The sequence below is a fragment of the Lethenteron reissneri genome, chromosome 10 (assembly GCF_015708825.2).
Source record: "Lethenteron reissneri isolate LAM-NWPU_2019-01 chromosome 10, ASM1570882v1, whole genome shotgun sequence".
Taxonomy (NCBI): Eukaryota; Metazoa; Chordata; class Hyperoartia; order Petromyzontiformes; family Petromyzontidae; genus Lethenteron; species Lethenteron reissneri.
In genome coordinates this window covers 14,357,683-14,374,073 of record NC_083788.1, presented here as the reverse complement: position 1 = coordinate 14,374,073, position 16,391 = coordinate 14,357,683, and the positions used below count along the sequence as shown (strand labels likewise).

At 57.2% G+C, this 16,391-nt stretch overlaps 1 protein-coding gene across 1 annotated transcript in view; it reads left to right on the top strand.

Moving 5' to 3' along the window:
- Nucleotides 1-99: 99 nt before the first annotated feature.
- The window catches only part of LOC133340742 (voltage-dependent T-type calcium channel subunit alpha-1H-like), a 32,571-nt gene continuing 16,279 nt past the window's right edge, over nt 100-16,391 (top strand). The window contains exons 1-18 of the mRNA XM_061549132.1: nt 100-145; nt 581-765; nt 1,451-1,606; nt 2,090-2,174; nt 2,379-2,473; nt 3,414-3,692; nt 3,837-3,992; nt 4,850-4,950; nt 5,123-5,246; nt 5,356-5,424; nt 5,757-5,941; nt 6,276-6,402; nt 6,730-6,855; nt 7,716-7,805; nt 8,454-8,646; nt 9,600-9,656; nt 15,167-15,318; nt 15,574-15,683. Coding sequence (XP_061405116.1) covers nt 100-145; nt 581-765; nt 1,451-1,606; nt 2,090-2,174; nt 2,379-2,473; nt 3,414-3,692; nt 3,837-3,992; nt 4,850-4,950; nt 5,123-5,246; nt 5,356-5,424; nt 5,757-5,941; nt 6,276-6,402; nt 6,730-6,855; nt 7,716-7,805; nt 8,454-8,646; nt 9,600-9,656; nt 15,167-15,318; nt 15,574-15,683 — 2,336 coding nt within the window. The remainder of the gene's footprint in view (nt 146-580; nt 766-1,450; nt 1,607-2,089; nt 2,175-2,378; nt 2,474-3,413; nt 3,693-3,836; nt 3,993-4,849; nt 4,951-5,122; nt 5,247-5,355; nt 5,425-5,756; nt 5,942-6,275; nt 6,403-6,729; nt 6,856-7,715; nt 7,806-8,453; nt 8,647-9,599; nt 9,657-15,166; nt 15,319-15,573; nt 15,684-16,391) is intronic.

The window sequence follows — 16,391 nt, the reverse complement described above, 5'->3', positions numbered from 1 at the left end:
CTGTTTCCCATGCATCTCATCCCTGACTCTGCTCCCATTCCCGCGTGGTGCTGCTCTGTCGCCACGGCTACACAGCTGCCAGTGACAGCCATCACGCTCATGACACCGAGGGTCGCTCTGCACTTGACGGCCCGGGAACTCAACGGTAAAGCAGGCGACTGGGGGCGGATCCAATGGGGGAGGGGGGGGGGGGAAGGGGCGATCTCCCTCCCACTCCTCCCACCCCTTGAGACTCAGATATTGATATTTATTGACCAGAGGAAATATCTAATTATAAGCAATGCAGTAGCCTGTATTAAAAGGTCAACATTTTGGGGCCCCTCCTCCCCGCACGCCCCTCACGCTCACGTGGTCACGTGTTCAAATCCCGGCCGGGGTTGGGCTGACTCACCACCGGCTCAGGAGGGCTGTATACAGGAGATGAGCACCAATGCCTCAGTGCTCGTTTGAGTAGAAACCTGAATAATCACGTAGGGCCCATCAACCGACCCACTGATGGATGATCACCTGCTAACGCAGTGCGGGTGATCGGCGTAATTTGACCATACTTCACCGCGCGGGTCCGTGCTGGCTGTTGAAGGCAGGCGGGGAGACACGTTGGAGCATAGTATAGTACAACTATGTGCGTTGTGTGCGTGGCGTCGTAGCATCCTCGGGATGCATCTCTTCGGCTGCAAGTTCAGCGTGAAGACGGAGAGTGGGGACACGGTCCCCGACCGCAAAAACTTCGACTCGCTCCTTTGGGCCATCGTGACCGTCTTCCAGGTGCGTGCGGGTGGGTGGGTGAGTGGGTGGGTGAGTGAGTGGGCGGGTGAGTGGGTGAGCGGGTGGGTGTGTGAGTGGGCGGGTGAGTGGGTGAGTGGGTGGGTGTGTGAATGGGTGGGTGTGTGAGTGGGTGGGTGAGTGAATGGGTGAGTGGGTGAGTGGGTGAGTGTGTGAATGGGTGGGTGGGTGAGTGGGTGGGTGAGTGAGTGGGCGGGTGAGTGGGTGAGCGGGTGGGTGTGTGAGTGGGCGGGTGAGTGGGTGGGTGTGTGGGTGGGTGAGTGATTGGGTGGGTGTGTGAGTGGGTGGGTGAGTGAGTGGGTGGGTGTGTGAATGGGTGAGTGGGTGAGCGGGTGGGTGTGTGAGTGGGCGGGTGAGTGGGTGAGTGGGTGGGTGTGTGAATGGGTGGGTGTGTGAGTGGGTGGGTGTGTGAATGGGTGGGTGTGTGAATGGGTGGGTGTGTGAGTGGGTGGGTGTGTGAATGGGTGGGTGTGTAAATGGGTGAATGTGTGAGTGGGTGGGTGAGTGAATGGGTGGTCCTGTGGGTGGGTGAGTGTATTGTTGTGACCTGCCATGTGGAGGAGACGATCGGCCTTTGCCGTGGCTCTGCGTGCTCCCTTGTGGCTCTGATGGCTCCCGTGTGGAACTGCGCGTGTCGTTCCTCACCCGCGTGCGGGCGGCGGTGCAGATCCTGACGCAGGAGGACTGGAACGTGGTGCTCTACCACGGCATGGCCTCCTCCTCACCCTGGGCCGCGCTCTACTTCATCGCGCTCATGACATTCGGAAACTACGTCCTCTTCAACCTCCTCGTGGCCATCCTGGTGGAGGGCTTTCAGGCCGAGGTCGGCCTCACTGTGCGCGCGTCTGTCTACACGTCTCTCTGTCTCGGTGTGAGTCTGCCTGTGAGTGTGAGTGGAAGTCTATCCACTGGTCCGTCTCGCCATAGGTCTGCCCGTCTGTCTGTTTGTGTGTCTGTGTGCGTCGGGAGCAATGGAGCAGTGGTGAGTGCACTGCGTTACAAACTTGAAGACCCGAGTTAGATTCCCGCTCACCACCGATAACAGTCGCGAAAATATGAACCGCTCTTGGGCCTTCTCTATGTCGACTCAGCCTAAAATAAGTACCTGGTGTGGTACGTAAACTGGTGAGACAAAGGCGGTGGGGCGTGGTGCTGGTCATCAATCCCCTCGTGAGTCATACCGGCCTTCATAGGAACTCGCTAACAGCACTTGCCCATACAGCCTGAGTGGGCTACACAGGGGAGCTTTGTGGTTGTTTACATCGTCCCAACGCCTCACGTGGGGTCTCCCCCCCCCCCCCCCCAGGGAGACGCGAGTCGCTCCGACTCGGACGACGACGTGGGCGGCTCGGCGTTGGACGAGGAGGGGGACTCAGCTAAAGGGCTCCCAGGTGCTCCCCCCCACACCGCCCTCTGCCCCCTCCCTACCCGCGCCCTCCCCACCTTCCACTCGATTCCCAAATTAGGGGGCAGCAGAGGGGCAGGGTCGTGGAACAGCGCACGACTCACATCACCTCCACAGACAATTAACGATGATGATGTTTTGAATTATTATTTAGTGATGATGATGTTGACGATGATGTATCTTCCTGCAGTGTTGGCCTCAAATGGTCACGCGGACCCCAAAGGGGTGGGGGGGCCGGCCCCCACGGACGCCGCCTCTTCTCCCGTTGGGGAGCCGTGGCACCACGTGGGTACCACTGCAAAGTTCCCACACGAAAACCGCTTACCGGTATTATTGAAAATCGTTTACCGAATCCGGAAGCCGGGAACTAGGAACATATTGCCCGTGCCACTGATTAGCATGGTTGGCTCCGTACTGTGTTGAAAGAAGTTAAACATAAAACATATTCCAGCGGAACATTTTACTATTTTTATTTTACCAGGCAAGGCCCACTGAGCTGTACAGCTCTTTTTCAGAAGCGGCCTGGCCACAAATGGTAGCCCAACGAAGTGGCTTATCACGTGTGAATATATAGTAGCCAAATACTCTAAGCGCATGATTCTAAATGTGAATGGGAAAAAAAGGACCGGGAGAAAAATCCACACGACCATGGGGAGAGACATACAAACTCTAAATATACAGCCGGGGTCGGGGTCGGGATCGAAACCACGACCGCCTGCATACCAAACGAGGTATTTGACACCACGAGGTATTTAACAACACGAGGTATTTAACACCACGAGGTATTTGACAGCGCCCTATGAGTAACGAATGCACCAATTGGCTCACGCTGACGTACAAATCGCACGGCGGCAGGCCTAAATCACCGCGTGGTTTAATTTCCCCTTGTGTCTTAAGTTAAGGTTCAAGTCTATTTTATGGCAAGAGGTAAGAATTCTAGAGACCAGGATGATGCTCATTTGCAAGCGTTACCTGGGTCACCAAAATGACAAAAGGGAAACAAAGAAAACAGCACAGCACTGAAGCAAATTAATCTTGAGCAAAAACAACCAAATAAAGATCTGTTAAAATGTGAATGTGCAACCCTAGAATTGCTAGCTCCATGTCTCTCTCCCTGGCTCTCCTTGCCCCTCTCTGGCACTCTCTAACTCTCCGCGCTCTCCCGAGCTCTCCCTGCCTCTCCCTACCTCTCCCCCCTGCCTCTCTCCTTCACGGCGGTGAGCAGGTCGTCCTCGACGCTTCCGCGTGCATTGTCGGCGAAGGAATCTCGGGGGGCCCCGGGGTTCTCGTGGGGGCGGCTGTCCTTGTCGCAGGCCCGGGGCCCCGAGCAGCCCGCAGGTCGAGTGGGTCGCGAGGGGGGGCCGGGTCCCCCCGCCGCCAGGGGGAGCGCCGCTCGCTGCTCTCGCCGGACGACGGCGACGACCACGAGTTCATCGACGCGCCGGGGGCGGCGAGCGGCGGGGACGAGGGCGCGGGGGCGAGGGAGGGGGCGAGGGAGGAGGCGAGGGAGGAGGCGCGGGAGGGGGCGAGGGAGGGGGCACGGCCCCCTCCCCCGCCCCCCGCCCACGCTGTTGCTGCCCCTCGCCTCGCCCCCCGCGGCGCCCGGAGCGGCGCCCGGAGCGGCGCCCCCCGTGGCGCCCCACGACGTCGCGGCGGTGCGCGTGGCCCTGCACCGGCCCGCACTGCCGCTGCCCCTGCTCATGCCCGTGGCGCTGCACCTGTCTCTGCCCGACTGCAATGGGAAGACACCCCCCCATGGCTCGGCCAACATGCGCCGCCAGACCCCCTGGATGATATTGACGATGTGAGCCTCATCGGAATCGGAATCTGCAGCACAATCATCATCATCATCATAATCAATCTCGTATTCCCCCGAGTGAAACTACATTCTCTGCCACGTCTACCACATCAGTGTGAACTCTGCGTGTCGTGTGTGTTGTGCTGTTTGTGACACCTGGCAAATGACCCCTACCTCCTTGGCGGTTTCCATTCGCTAACCTCGATGATGTGTCGTGTGCAATATCATTGGAGGGAAAGATGATGCTAATTAGCTCTTACACCTAGGATGGTGAAAACAACGCTTGTGCCAGAGGCCCCGGGGTGACAGGCGTCTATGACATCTCCTGGCCAAATCCCATTTGGCAGAGCTCAGGGTCCCTCCAGAAACAGAAAACCACTGCGCATGGCCACATCGGGTGTTTGAACACTCACCTTGGATGAGAGGCTGCCAGTCTTCTGTCGGGATCTCGACTGGTACCACATAGGCCTCCGTGGTTTACTGAAGGTCTGGTGGGCCGTTTCCGGTTCCGGTCACTACGAAGGGTGGACAGTCCTCCACTCGAGGCAGGGAACAACAGGGAGTGGCTCTTTTGAACAAAATGTGGAGGCGAGGTGTGGGAATCTGTGAGTTCCATGCTACTGTTAACTTGCCCCATGAACGGGAGGGGAGGAATGGTGATGTGGTTTCCACCTCCACCGAAGATGAATATATACGGAGAAGAACGCAGACAAGGTTGATGAGTCAGGTGCCTTCTATAACCTCCTGTCCTAGATGCTGACTAAGGTGTCCCCTCAGGATTATGAAAGCGATAATGGTGTGTATGCTGATGGTGTGTATGCTGATGGTGTGCATGATGTGCGTGTGTCTGTGCGTGTCCTCAGCGCTGGTGGTTCCGGCTGGGCCGCCGCCTCCAGCGCCACCGGCCGCGCTGCTGCGTGGTGCGCGCGGATTGGTCGCTCTACGTGTTCCACCCGCACAACCGGTAGGGCGCTGCACTGCACTCGCACAGACACGCAGACGAAGATCCCCCGGGTACCCAACACAGACCCACACACCGACAGTCTCACACACAGCCTGAGGTTGGGAACACACAGACACATTCACACACATCCACCCCCCTGCGCTGCCCCCCCCCCACCCCCCGCGGAGTGCAGGTTCCGCTGGGTGTGCCGCAAGATCATCGCGCACAAGGTGTTTGACCACGTGGTGCTGCTCTTCATCTTCCTCAACTGCATCACCATCGCGCTGGAGCGGCCCGACATCCCCAGCTACAGCGCCGTGAGCATCTCCCGCTCCCTTCCCGTTACCCCCCAACCCACGCTCCGAGCCCCCCGGTGTGCGCTCACAATCACCGTACCCCCCCCCCCCCCACTGCCGTGGTGCGCAGGAGCGCGTCTTCCTCACTGTCTCCAACTACATCTTCACCGCCGCCTTCGTCACCGAGATGGCTATTAAGGTGCTGCGGCATCGCTCCTCGGGGACGTGGCTGAAATGAAGCCTCTCTTCAAGCACGCACACACTCACACAAATTTGCGCTCTAGCATTCACATAAGTAAACCTGTTACAACTTGGAAAGTGCTGTTTGTTGCTGACCGCTAGACGTTTTGGGGATTTGGGCTTGTGTTCAATACCTGCGTCAAAACAAAATCGTCCATCGTATCGAGACCCTGGTCGTTCGCTCGGTGATGCCTTGCGGCGGGGGTCACGGCCGGGGTGACCGGAGCCTCTGGCCCGCTACTCCCCCCCTCCCCCCTCCCCCTCCCTGGCCCCGCCTGCTCCGGTGTGCAGGTGACGGCGCTGGGCCTGGCGCTGGGGGATGGCGCGTACCTGCGCAGCTCGTGGAACCTGCTGGACGGGCTCCTGGTCCTCGTCTCCGCCGTGGACATTGTCGTGTCCCTCGCCTCGTCGGGAGGCGCGCGCATCCTGGGTATCCTGCGCGTGCTCCGGCTCCTGCGCACCCTGCGGCCCCTGCGGTGAGGGGGGCGCGGTCGGGGAGGGGGTCGGTGACCCACGCGGTCAGTCGCACAATACCTGAGCAGGCATTGCGCCTCCTTCGCACACCTGTCCCTCCACATGCAACAGCTATACCACGCATCCCTTCAGCCACTCGGCTGGTTTAATGCCATCAAGGCTCTGGACCGGCTTCAACATTGGTGCCTCATCAGCAAAGTCAGACTGACTGAACCCAATGCTGGTGGCATCACGCTGCAGCCCCTCTGGTCCGGTATGTATGTATGTTGAACTTGTTTCGCATTGTACATAGCCAACCTTGATAATCGATGCCTCCCCCCCCCACACCTCCTCCAGAGTGATCAGCCGCGCGCCGGGCCTGAAGCTCGTGGTGGAGACGCTGATCACGTCATTGAAGCCGATTGGGAACATCGTCCTCATCTGCTGCGCCTTTTTCATCATCTTCGGCATCCTGGGGGTACAGGTGCCGAAAGCCCCCACCTCCACCTCACCCCCAACTCCTCACCCGCCATCGCCACCACCACCTTCCTCTGCTGGCTGAAGAGCAAGCTCTAGAGGGAATCTGGCTTTCTCTTCCTCCACACGTCCATGTTGAGGGGACGCGTTGGAAGACTTTAGCCCTTCTTCATAGCACGTGGCTTGTGCTCTGAGGAAGGGACACTACCGGTCCTTCCTCGTGGGGCCGCGGCGTTCGTGGCAAGCGAGCGGGTGGAGCGTTGTGGCACCGTTCACGCGGAGTGCGGTGCGGCGAACATCGATCGTCACCCCCGTGCCCCCGTGCCCCCCGCAGCTCTTCAAGGGGAAGTTCTACTTCTGCGAGGGGACGGACACCCGGAACATCACGAGCCGTGCTGACTGCGCGCGTGCGCACTACCGTTGGGTGCGCCGCAAGTACAACTTTGACAACCTGGGGCAGGTGAGGCCGCCCTCCATCCTCCCCCTGATCCCTCCCCCTAGTTCTCTCTATCTCCTACCTCCCTCCCTCATCCCTCCCCATGCTGTCCTCCTCCCTACTCTCGAGCCTTCCCCTGACCTCCCCCCCCCAAACCTAAGGTTGCTACTTACCCACTCACTCATTTATTCTAGATTTGAAGTTTTCGTGACTGCAAGGATCCATACTCTTTGGTTCTTTCGGTAAAGTCACGTAGGTGAAAATAAAAATAATAATAATAATAATAATACAAAAAATAGAATAAAAATGGAAATAACTAAATTAAATCACGACGTTTCGGGCGCAACACAAGTGTCCGCCATCAGGTGGGGACAACCACAGCGACAACGCAATCGCTGGAGTGTGCCGAAGGGATGGCTACAGCCATGCCTTCGCTGTGGTTGTCCCCACCTGATGGCGGACACTTGTGTTGCGCCCGAAACGTCGTGATTTAATTTAGTTATTTCCATTTTTATTCTATTTTTTGTATTATTATTATTATTTTTATTTTCACCTACGTGACTTTACCGAAAACACTCATTTATTCGTCGTCCAAAAATCACTTAGTAACTCACCCACTTGCCCACCCACTCACCCAGCCACTAAGGTTACCGCCGTGTTTGACCAAGAATCGGCGTCTGCTGTATTCGAACGGCAAGGATTGATGTGTACCGAGATCTGGTGCTGGTGACTGCGCAGTGGTGCCAAGAGGCTTCGGCCGAATGTCTAGACCCGTGTCCGGGCTCGCTGTGCATGGAAGAGGTGGCGACCCCCCCCCCTCTCCTGTGACCCGTGACCCGTGGGATGCATACCCGTGGCTGTGTCTGATGTCCCGTGTCCCGCAGGCGCTCATGTCCCTGTTCGTGCTGGCCTCGAAGGACGGCTGGGTGAACATCATGTACGACGGCCTGGACGCCGTGGGTGAGAATTTGCAGGTGAGGAACCCGGAACGAACCCGTGGCTCGGGGCTGGGGGCTCAGTGGTGTTTGTTGTTTGAACGCGGAGAGAGGGCTGGGGGTGACGGGAGGAAGGAGGGAGGAGATGCCGATACACCGCCTCCCTCATGCTACTGCGGATTTGCTTCAAACTGCGGAGGTCTGCAGTTTGAATTCGGTGGGCCGCCCTGGTAAATACTGCAGGTGTCATTATCATCGCTCATAGAAACCAGTTACAGCATCAAGCACAGTGACATCACTCACACACAGCATCGTCACACACAGCATCACGCACTGTATGCATCATCACACTGGGATGCGTGGCATTAACCCTGCACCATCTGCTTCACTCACAGTGGACGTTAAAGATCCCCGGACATCATCAGAAGAGGAGTATGTCATATTGTGTCCCGGTGTGATGCTCCAAATTAGAGAAATTAGACCGCAAATTACTCGCTTGGGAAACGCATTGCGAGCGTCGCCCCTCACTTGCGAATAATCCCCGACATGAGCAGTACATCTCGTGGTGCTTTAACAGGAGACAGTGCACCGGGCCTGGCGTCGCTATCCTCACTTGTTGTTGTTGTTAAATGGTGGTTGCTGTTGCTGGTAGCGAGTTGCCCTGCTGGGTGTTGTGTCCGCGTGCAGCCCGTGCGGAACCACAACCCGTGGATGCTGCTCTACTTCATCTCCTTCCTGCTGCTCGTCAGCTTCTTCGTGCTCAACATGTTCGTGGGCGTCGTGGTGGAGAACTTCCACAAGTGCCGGCAGCACCAGGAGGCCGAGGAGACGCGGCTCCGCGAGGAGAAGCGACTCCGCCGGGCAGAGAAACGGAGGCGCAGTAAGAGGGGTGGGGGGGAGGATGCATGGGGACTCGAGATAGGGAAGGGGGGGAGGTGGGGGGAGAGGCGGGGCGGAGGCATCGGGGAGCTGCGACAGGGTCGGGAGAGAGACTGGGAGACCCGAGGCACGGACTGCGTGCAGGGTGCGGGGCCTGGTTCACGCGAGAGGGGCATGAGGGCGGGCGAGCGAGGAGGCGCTCGGCTCGACTCGGGCTCCGTCGCGGTCCGGGATGAATGCGCGGCGGCGCCGCGGGTGTCCGCGTGCCCCGTCCACCGTCCTCGCGCGGCGCATGGTCGCTCCACCCGCATGGCACCGCTCGCTGCTGAGACCCATCCACATCGCCCCACGCATCCCCACGCTGCCATTCACGACGCACGCTCCGCTCTGCTCTGCACGCGCGTGGGGGCGGGGGCGGTGGTAGCCGCGTGTGAGGGGTGGGGTGGGGGGTAGAATCCCCGACGTTGCACCCCGCGCTTCGCGTCCCCCCGATGCCGCCGCGTCGCCGGGCCACGGGCGGCGATAGCCGTGGATTCTCTCTGCGACCTCTACCCTCGCTCGGTCGCTCCCGGGGGTCGCCGCGGTCACGGCTTGGGGTCGCCGGCCTGGCCGCCCGGGGGCCTGCGTGACCAATCCGGAACCGCGCGCCAATCTGAACCCGACCAAGTGTCCTCCTGGTTCGAGCTCTGGCTTCGCGAGTGCAGAACCGATCGATTTCGGTTCCCGCTGCGACCCCACCTCCATGCCCCCTCCCCCCTCGGCCATTCGTCTCTCCGCGCCGCTGCGAGCGCACAGGTTAATTGGCGGTGGATGGGTTCATTGGGGGCGCGACAATGGGAGGCAGCAGCGTGTTGGGGGAGCAGCATGCTTGTACCGCACGCACGGCGGGGAGACGCCGAGAGCGGCGGTGTGCGCGGCGCCTAACCCCTGGCTGCTCTCCGTGTCTGCCTCCAGACGGAAAGGACGCGGGGGGGAGACGCGCTAAGCAGGGCGCTCACAAAAACCATAAAGGTATCATGCATACCACCACGGGCGCCACTCCACCCCACAGCGATCCCGCGGCCCCCTCCCCCCGGCAAGGGAAGGCCACCCCCCTCCCCACCTCCCTGTACCCCAACCCTTACGCCCCCTCTCCCGGCCTCACGGCGATAGTTCTGCTGGTGTGCATAGGTTCGAGCCTAGTCACGGAGCTATCACGTATGCCAATCTCTTCCGTCCGTTGTGCGACACTGAACAAAGGCCCAAAACTTCCAATCAGCCAGCAACAAACAGCACTGCTATCAACATTCTAATACGTCCCAGAGTGTGCGAGGTTATCATTATTATCATCATCGTAAGAGCGTGGGGAGGGGCAGGGAAAGAGACGATGGAAGGAAGGAGTTCAAAAGTGCAGCGGTGGGGGGGGGGGGCATGGAGAGAAGTGTTGTCACCTGCAGATAGTGGCCCGAGGCGATGGTGGGGGGCTGGGGGGGGGCATGGAGAGAAGTGTTGTCACCTGCAGATAGTGGCCCGAGGCGATGGTGGGGGGCTGGGGGGGGGGGCATGGAGAGAAGTGTTGTCACCTGCAGATAGTGGCCCGAGGCGATGGTGGGGGGCTGGGGGGGGGGCATGGAGAGAAGTGTTGTCACCTGCAGATAGTGGCCCGAGGCGATGATGGGGGGCTGGGGGGGGCCGTGAGAGGAATCGAGCGACTTTCGCTTCCTTCTGCCCCTGGGATGACGAGGCCTGAGGCCAGCGCCTGCGGGACGCGGAGTGGAATGCGCTCAGGCGGAGCTTCGTGGAATCAGGGTGGAGCACGTGGGCCCTGTCACGCGGTCATAGCAGGACCAGGAGGCCATGGCGGGGTCAATGTGAAGTCAACTCGCGGGTTCTCGCAGCCATTGTGATGATTCATAATTGATTTTTGCGTTAGGGCGCGTAACGATCGGGCCATGTCGGGTGTCATGAAGAATGACGTCAGTTATTGTTATCCTGAAAGCCATCGCCTTTACCAACGCTTGGATGGTCCCTTGAGTGTTTCTTTTACGCCCTGTCATAATGCAGTGGTAATTCGTGTTGCGTGTGACAGCATCCGAGTGCTTAGCATTGTGTTCGATGTAATAGCAGCTCACGGTCCCTGACAGTTGCACCCGAAGCTCTGCCGAGTTGTGCGTGAGGTAGAGGCGCTGCCCATGGTGCTGATCTCTCTCAGAGGTTCAGAATCAGAATATTTATTTATACTGGAGGAATCCGATGAGCTACAAAGCTGTTTTTCACAGATATATAGTCGGGGCGGGTAAGAACGTTACAACAACAAACAGTACAACGATATGATAGTAATGAAAATTACAAGAAGGTAAACACAAATCACACAAACACAAATACATCACCCAAACACACACAAACACAACTAAACCATCCCCATCCTACCAGGCAAATCCCACTGAGATATTAACTTATTTTTCAGAAGCGACCTGGCCATGGCGCTGATCTCTCTTAGAGGTAGAGGCGCTGTCCATGGCGCTGATCCCTCTTAGAGGTAGAGGCGCTGTCCATGGCGCTGATCCCTCTTAGAGGTAGAGGCGCTGTCCATGGTGCTGATCTCTCTTAGAGGTAGAGGCGCTGTCCATGGCGCTGATCCCTCTTAGAGGTAGAGGCGCTGTCCATGGCGCCGATCCCTCTTAGAGGTAGAGGCGCTGTCCATGGCGCTGATCTCTCTTAGAGGTAGAGGCGCTGTCCATGGCGCTGATCTCTCTTAGAGGTAGAGGCGCTGTCCATGGCGCTGATCCCTCTTAGAGGTAGAGGCGCTGTCCATGGCGCTGATCTCTCTTAGAGGTAGAGGCGCTGTCCATGGTGCTGATCTCTCTTAGAGGTAGAGGCGCTGTCCATGGCGCTGATCTCTCTTAGAGGTAGAGGCGCTGTCCATGGTGCTGATCTCTCTTAGAGGTAGAGGCGCTGTCCATGGCGCTGATCTCTCTTAGAGGTAGAGGCGCTGTCCATGGTGCTGATCCCTCTTAGAGGTAGAGGCGCTGTCCATGGCGCTGATCTCTCTTAGAGGTAGAGGCGCTGTCCATGGTTCTGATCCCTCTTAGAGGTAGAGGCGCTGTCCATGGTGCTGATCCCTCTTAGAGGTAGAGGCGCTGTCCATGGTGCTGATCCCTCTTAGAGGTAGAGGCGCTGTCCATGGCGCTGATCTCTCTTAGAGGTAGAGGCGCTGTCCATGGCGCTGATCTCTCTTAGAGGTAGAGGCGCTGTCCATGGTGCTGATCCCTCTTAGAGGTAGAGGCGCTGTCCATGGTGCTGATCTCTCTTAGAGGTAGAGGCGCTGTCCATGGTGCTGATCTCTCTTAGAGGTTGAGGCGCTGTCCATGGTGCTGATCCCTCTTAGAGGTAGAGGCGCTGTCCATGGTGCTGATCCCTCTTAGAGGTTGAGGCGCTGTCCATGGTGCTGATCTCTCTTAGAGGTAGAGGCGCTGTCCATGGTGCTGATCTCTCTTAGAGGTTGAGGCGCTGTCCATGGTGCTGATCCCTCTTAGAGGTAGAGGCGCTGTCCATGGTGCTGATCTCTCTTAGAGGTTGAGGCGCTGTCCATGGTGCTGATCCCTCTTAGAGGTAGAGGCGCTGTCCATGGTGCTGATCCCTCTTAGAGGTAGAGGCGCTGTCCATGGTGCTGATCCCTCTTAGAGGTAGAGGCGCTGTCCATGGTGCTGATCTCTCTTAGAGGTAGAGGCGCTGTCCATGGTGCTGATCTCTCTTAGAGGTTGAGGCGCTGTCCATGGTGCTGATCCCTCTTAGAGGTAGAGGCGCTCTCCATGGTGCTGATCTCTCTTAGAGGTTGAGGCGCTGTCCATGGTGCTGATCCCTCTTAGAGGTAGAGGCGCTGTCCATGGTGCTGATCCCTCTTAGAGGTTGAGGCGCTGTCCATGGCGCTGATCTCTCTTAGAGGTAGAGGCGCTGTCCATGGTGCTGATCTCTCTTAGAGGTAGAGGCGCTGTCCATGGTGCTGATCTCTCTTAGAGGTTGAGGCGCTGTCCATGGTGCTGATCCCTCTTAGAGGTAGAGGCGCTGTCCATGGTGCTGATCTCTCTTAGAGGTTGAGGCGCTGTCCATGGTGCTGATCCCTCTTAGAGGTAGAGGCGCTGTCCATGGTGCTGATCCCTCTTAGAGGTAGAGGCGCTGTCCATGGTGCTGATCCCTCTTAGAGGTTGAGGCGCTGTCCATGGCGCTGATCTCTCTTAAAGGTAGAGGCGCTGTCCATGGTGCTGATCTCTCTTAGAGGTTGAGGCGCTGTCCATGGTGCTGATCCCTCTTAGAGGTAGAGGCGCTGTCCATGGTGCTGATCCCTCTTAGAGGTAGAGGCGCTGTCCATGGTGCTGATCCCTCTTAGAGGTAGAGGCGCTGTCCATGGTGCTGATCCCTCTTAGAGGTAGAGGCGCTGTCCATGGCGCTGATCTCTCTTAGAGGTAGAGGCGCTGTCCATGGTGCTGATCCCTCTTAGAGGTAGAGGCGCTGTCCATGGTGCTGATCCCTCTTAGAGGTTGAGGCGCTGTCCATGGTGCTGATCTCTCTTAGAGGTAGAGGCGCTGTCCATGGTGCTGATCCCTCTTAGAGGTAGAGGCGCTGTCCATGGTGCTGATCCCTCTTAGAGGTAGAGGCGCTGTCCATGGCGCTGATCTCTCTTAGAGGTAGAGGCGCTGTCCATGGTGCTGATCTCTCTTAGAGGTAGAGGCGCTGTCCATGGTGCTGATCCCTCTTAGAGGTTGAGGCGCTGTCCATGGTGCTTATCCCTCTTAGAGGTAGAGGCGCTGTCCATGGTGCTGATCCCTCTTAGAGGTAGAGGCGCTGTCCATGGCGCTGATCCCTCTTAGAGGTAGAGGCGCTGTCCATGGCGCTGATCCCTCTTAGAGGTAGAGGCGCTGTCCATGGCGCTGATCCCTCTTAGAGGTTGAGGCGCTGTCCATGGTGCTGATCTCTCTTAGAGGTTGAGGCGCTGTCCATGATGCTGATCTCTCTTAGAGGTTGAGGCGCTGTCCATGGTGCTGATCCCTCTTAGAGGTTGAGGCGCTGTCCATGGTGCTGATCCCTCTTAGAGGTTGAGGCGCTGTCCATGGTGCTAATCCCTCTTAGAGGTTGAGGCGCTGTCCATGGTGCTGATCTTATTAAAGTTAATGCAATCCGTAAGCAGCAATTACAATGTATTGTTCACACTAACTATGATTTTCAAGTTGAGTTCAACTAGGTGAGAAAATCAAGAGACCTATAGACTCGCAATAGAATTATGTTGAACAGGTGCTATGTGTTGTATTTATTGCGCATTATAATACTTTCGGCTCTTTGGTCATGTCTTTCAGTTTCTTTAAACACACTTTATGAGCACAGGCCTAAAGGTCGATAGCGTCAACTGCCATCGACATACAGTACCATTCAGGTTGTAATATCGAATATGTAATATTTGGGAACAGAGACAGTGGGAGGGAGCAGTGACCTGGAGTGTGGTGATGAGTGCGTGTTATTTGACTTGCAATGTGGTGAGTGTTGTTGTGACCTGCTGTGTGGTGTGTGGGCGTGGTGAGTGAGTAGTGTGTTGTCGTTTGAGAGTGTGAGCAAAGTAGTTTCTTAGAGGCACGTGTTACGTGGCATGCGTAGCCATGTGTGGACATATTCCTTTGATTAGCGGTGGTCCGTTCTCTCTGGGTAGTGAGTAGGGTGAGTAGGGAAAGAGTGGCAGTGACTGTGGGCGAGTAAAGTCAGGTCCGCTCCCATGCAGCCCCCCCCCCCCGCCCCCTTACCGTGTGAATAATTTAAACGTGGGGTCGACGGGACCTTCGCCGTGGGACGTGTCTCGAATCTCAATGAAACCTGCGGGGCTCGGGCCAATTACGCCAGGGTAAATATAATTTGCTAGGCGATCAGTTTCTATGAAATGTCATCATCGCATCTCATTTATTTTTTATTTGTCATCGTACGTTGGCATTCCCATGGCACCCCCCCTGAGTGTCCCCCTCCATGCGTTACCTGATCGACGCGTGAACGCAGCGCGGCGTCCGTGGGGAGATGGAAGTGGGGGAGCGTTGGGTCGGGGGGAGCGGCCGGGGGGTGCGAACCCGACTTTGACAGCTCTCGTCTGTCCACCTGGGTGTGCGGCGTACATCAGCGTGTACACGTGTGTGTGGCCGTGTGCATTCGTGTGCGCCTGGATGTCTGTGTATCGCTGTGTGTACATTGTGGCGAGTGTGGGGAGCAGTAGCACAGTGGTTAGCGCAATGCGTGAACCCAGTTACCCGAGTTACGATTCCCGCTCATGGCCAACATTGGTGGTAAATATCTGAACCGGTCCTGGGCCTCCCCTAGGTCGAATCAACCTTAAATTAGTACCTGGTACGGTGTGTAAACAGGCATGGTACTGGCTACACAACCCCTTCGTGTGCCGTGCCGGCCTTAATAGATGCTACTCGCGAACAGCACTTTCCCAACAGTCTGTTAAAGGCTACACGGAGACTTTTGTCTGTGTGCGCGTGTTCCCTGCGTGTGCGCGCGTGCAGAAGCGCAGCAGAAGCCGTACTACGCTGACTACTCGCGCACTCGCATGCTCGTTCACGGCGCGTGCACGTCCAGCTACCTGGACCTCTTCATCACCGTGGTCATCGGCCTCAACGTCGTCACCATGGCCATGGAGCACTACGACCAGCCCAGGGTGTGGCCCACAGTCGTGGTGGGGGGGGGGGCGGGGGGCGGGGGGAGGGCGGCAGTGACGCTCAGGGGGGGATAGACTAAAACGAATGGCAGGAGAAAGAATGCCCAGACTAAGTATACGTGTTAAGCCTACGTGTTAGACAGACTAATTCTGTTTCCCATTGTTAACCCATGGCCATTCCGTGTTCACATGTTAGCCTATGGGGTCAGGGCCATGGGGAGAGTGGGGGTGGTGACACTCGCTCGTGTCTCGCAGTCGCTGGAGGAGGCGCTCAAGTACTGCAACTATTTCTTCACGACGGTGTTCGTGCTGGAGGCGGCCTTCAAGCTCGTGGCGTTTGGCATACGAAGATACTTCAAGGACAGGTGCAGGGCCCACTCGCCTCCCTCCCTCACCATGCCTCCGGTCATTTACCACGGACCTCATATTTTCCATCGAATCACAACGCCATTTTTCAATATTTAGAGGAATATATTTCAGATTTGAGTGGTAGGATGGTGCAGTGGTAACACTCGTGCTGCCTCACAAAAAGAGCCTGGGTTTGATTCCTGACTCGGGTGCTTTTCTGTTTGGAGTTTTGTATGTTCTCCATCTGCTCTGCATGAATTTCGTCATTGTTCCCCAGTTTTCCGCCACAGCTAAACACACACACACAAAATGCCACTGGTATTGGCCAAAGTATCCCAATCACAACAAGATTATCTGCAAATTACTCCGTTGGGATCTCACACACACACACATTAGTAGCATCGCCCTCTACCGTGAAAACTTGATAGGACCCTCCTGAAAATAGTCTTGGGACTCGGTGACGCTTTCGTGAGTAATCAAGCGTGGTGATAATAATTATAGTCGTAAAATAAACAACGCGTTCTTTGACCGCATGTTGCGAATTGTGTATTAAGGGCATGTATGTAGTGTGTGGTGAGTGTATATGTATGTGATATATGTGTCGGTGTGGCCGTGCGTGGGGAGCGACAGAACAGCGGTTAGCGTGCTGCGCTACGAACCCGGCGACCCGGTTTCGAATTGAGGCTCACGGTCAACACCAGTGACGATTATCTGAACCGCTCTTG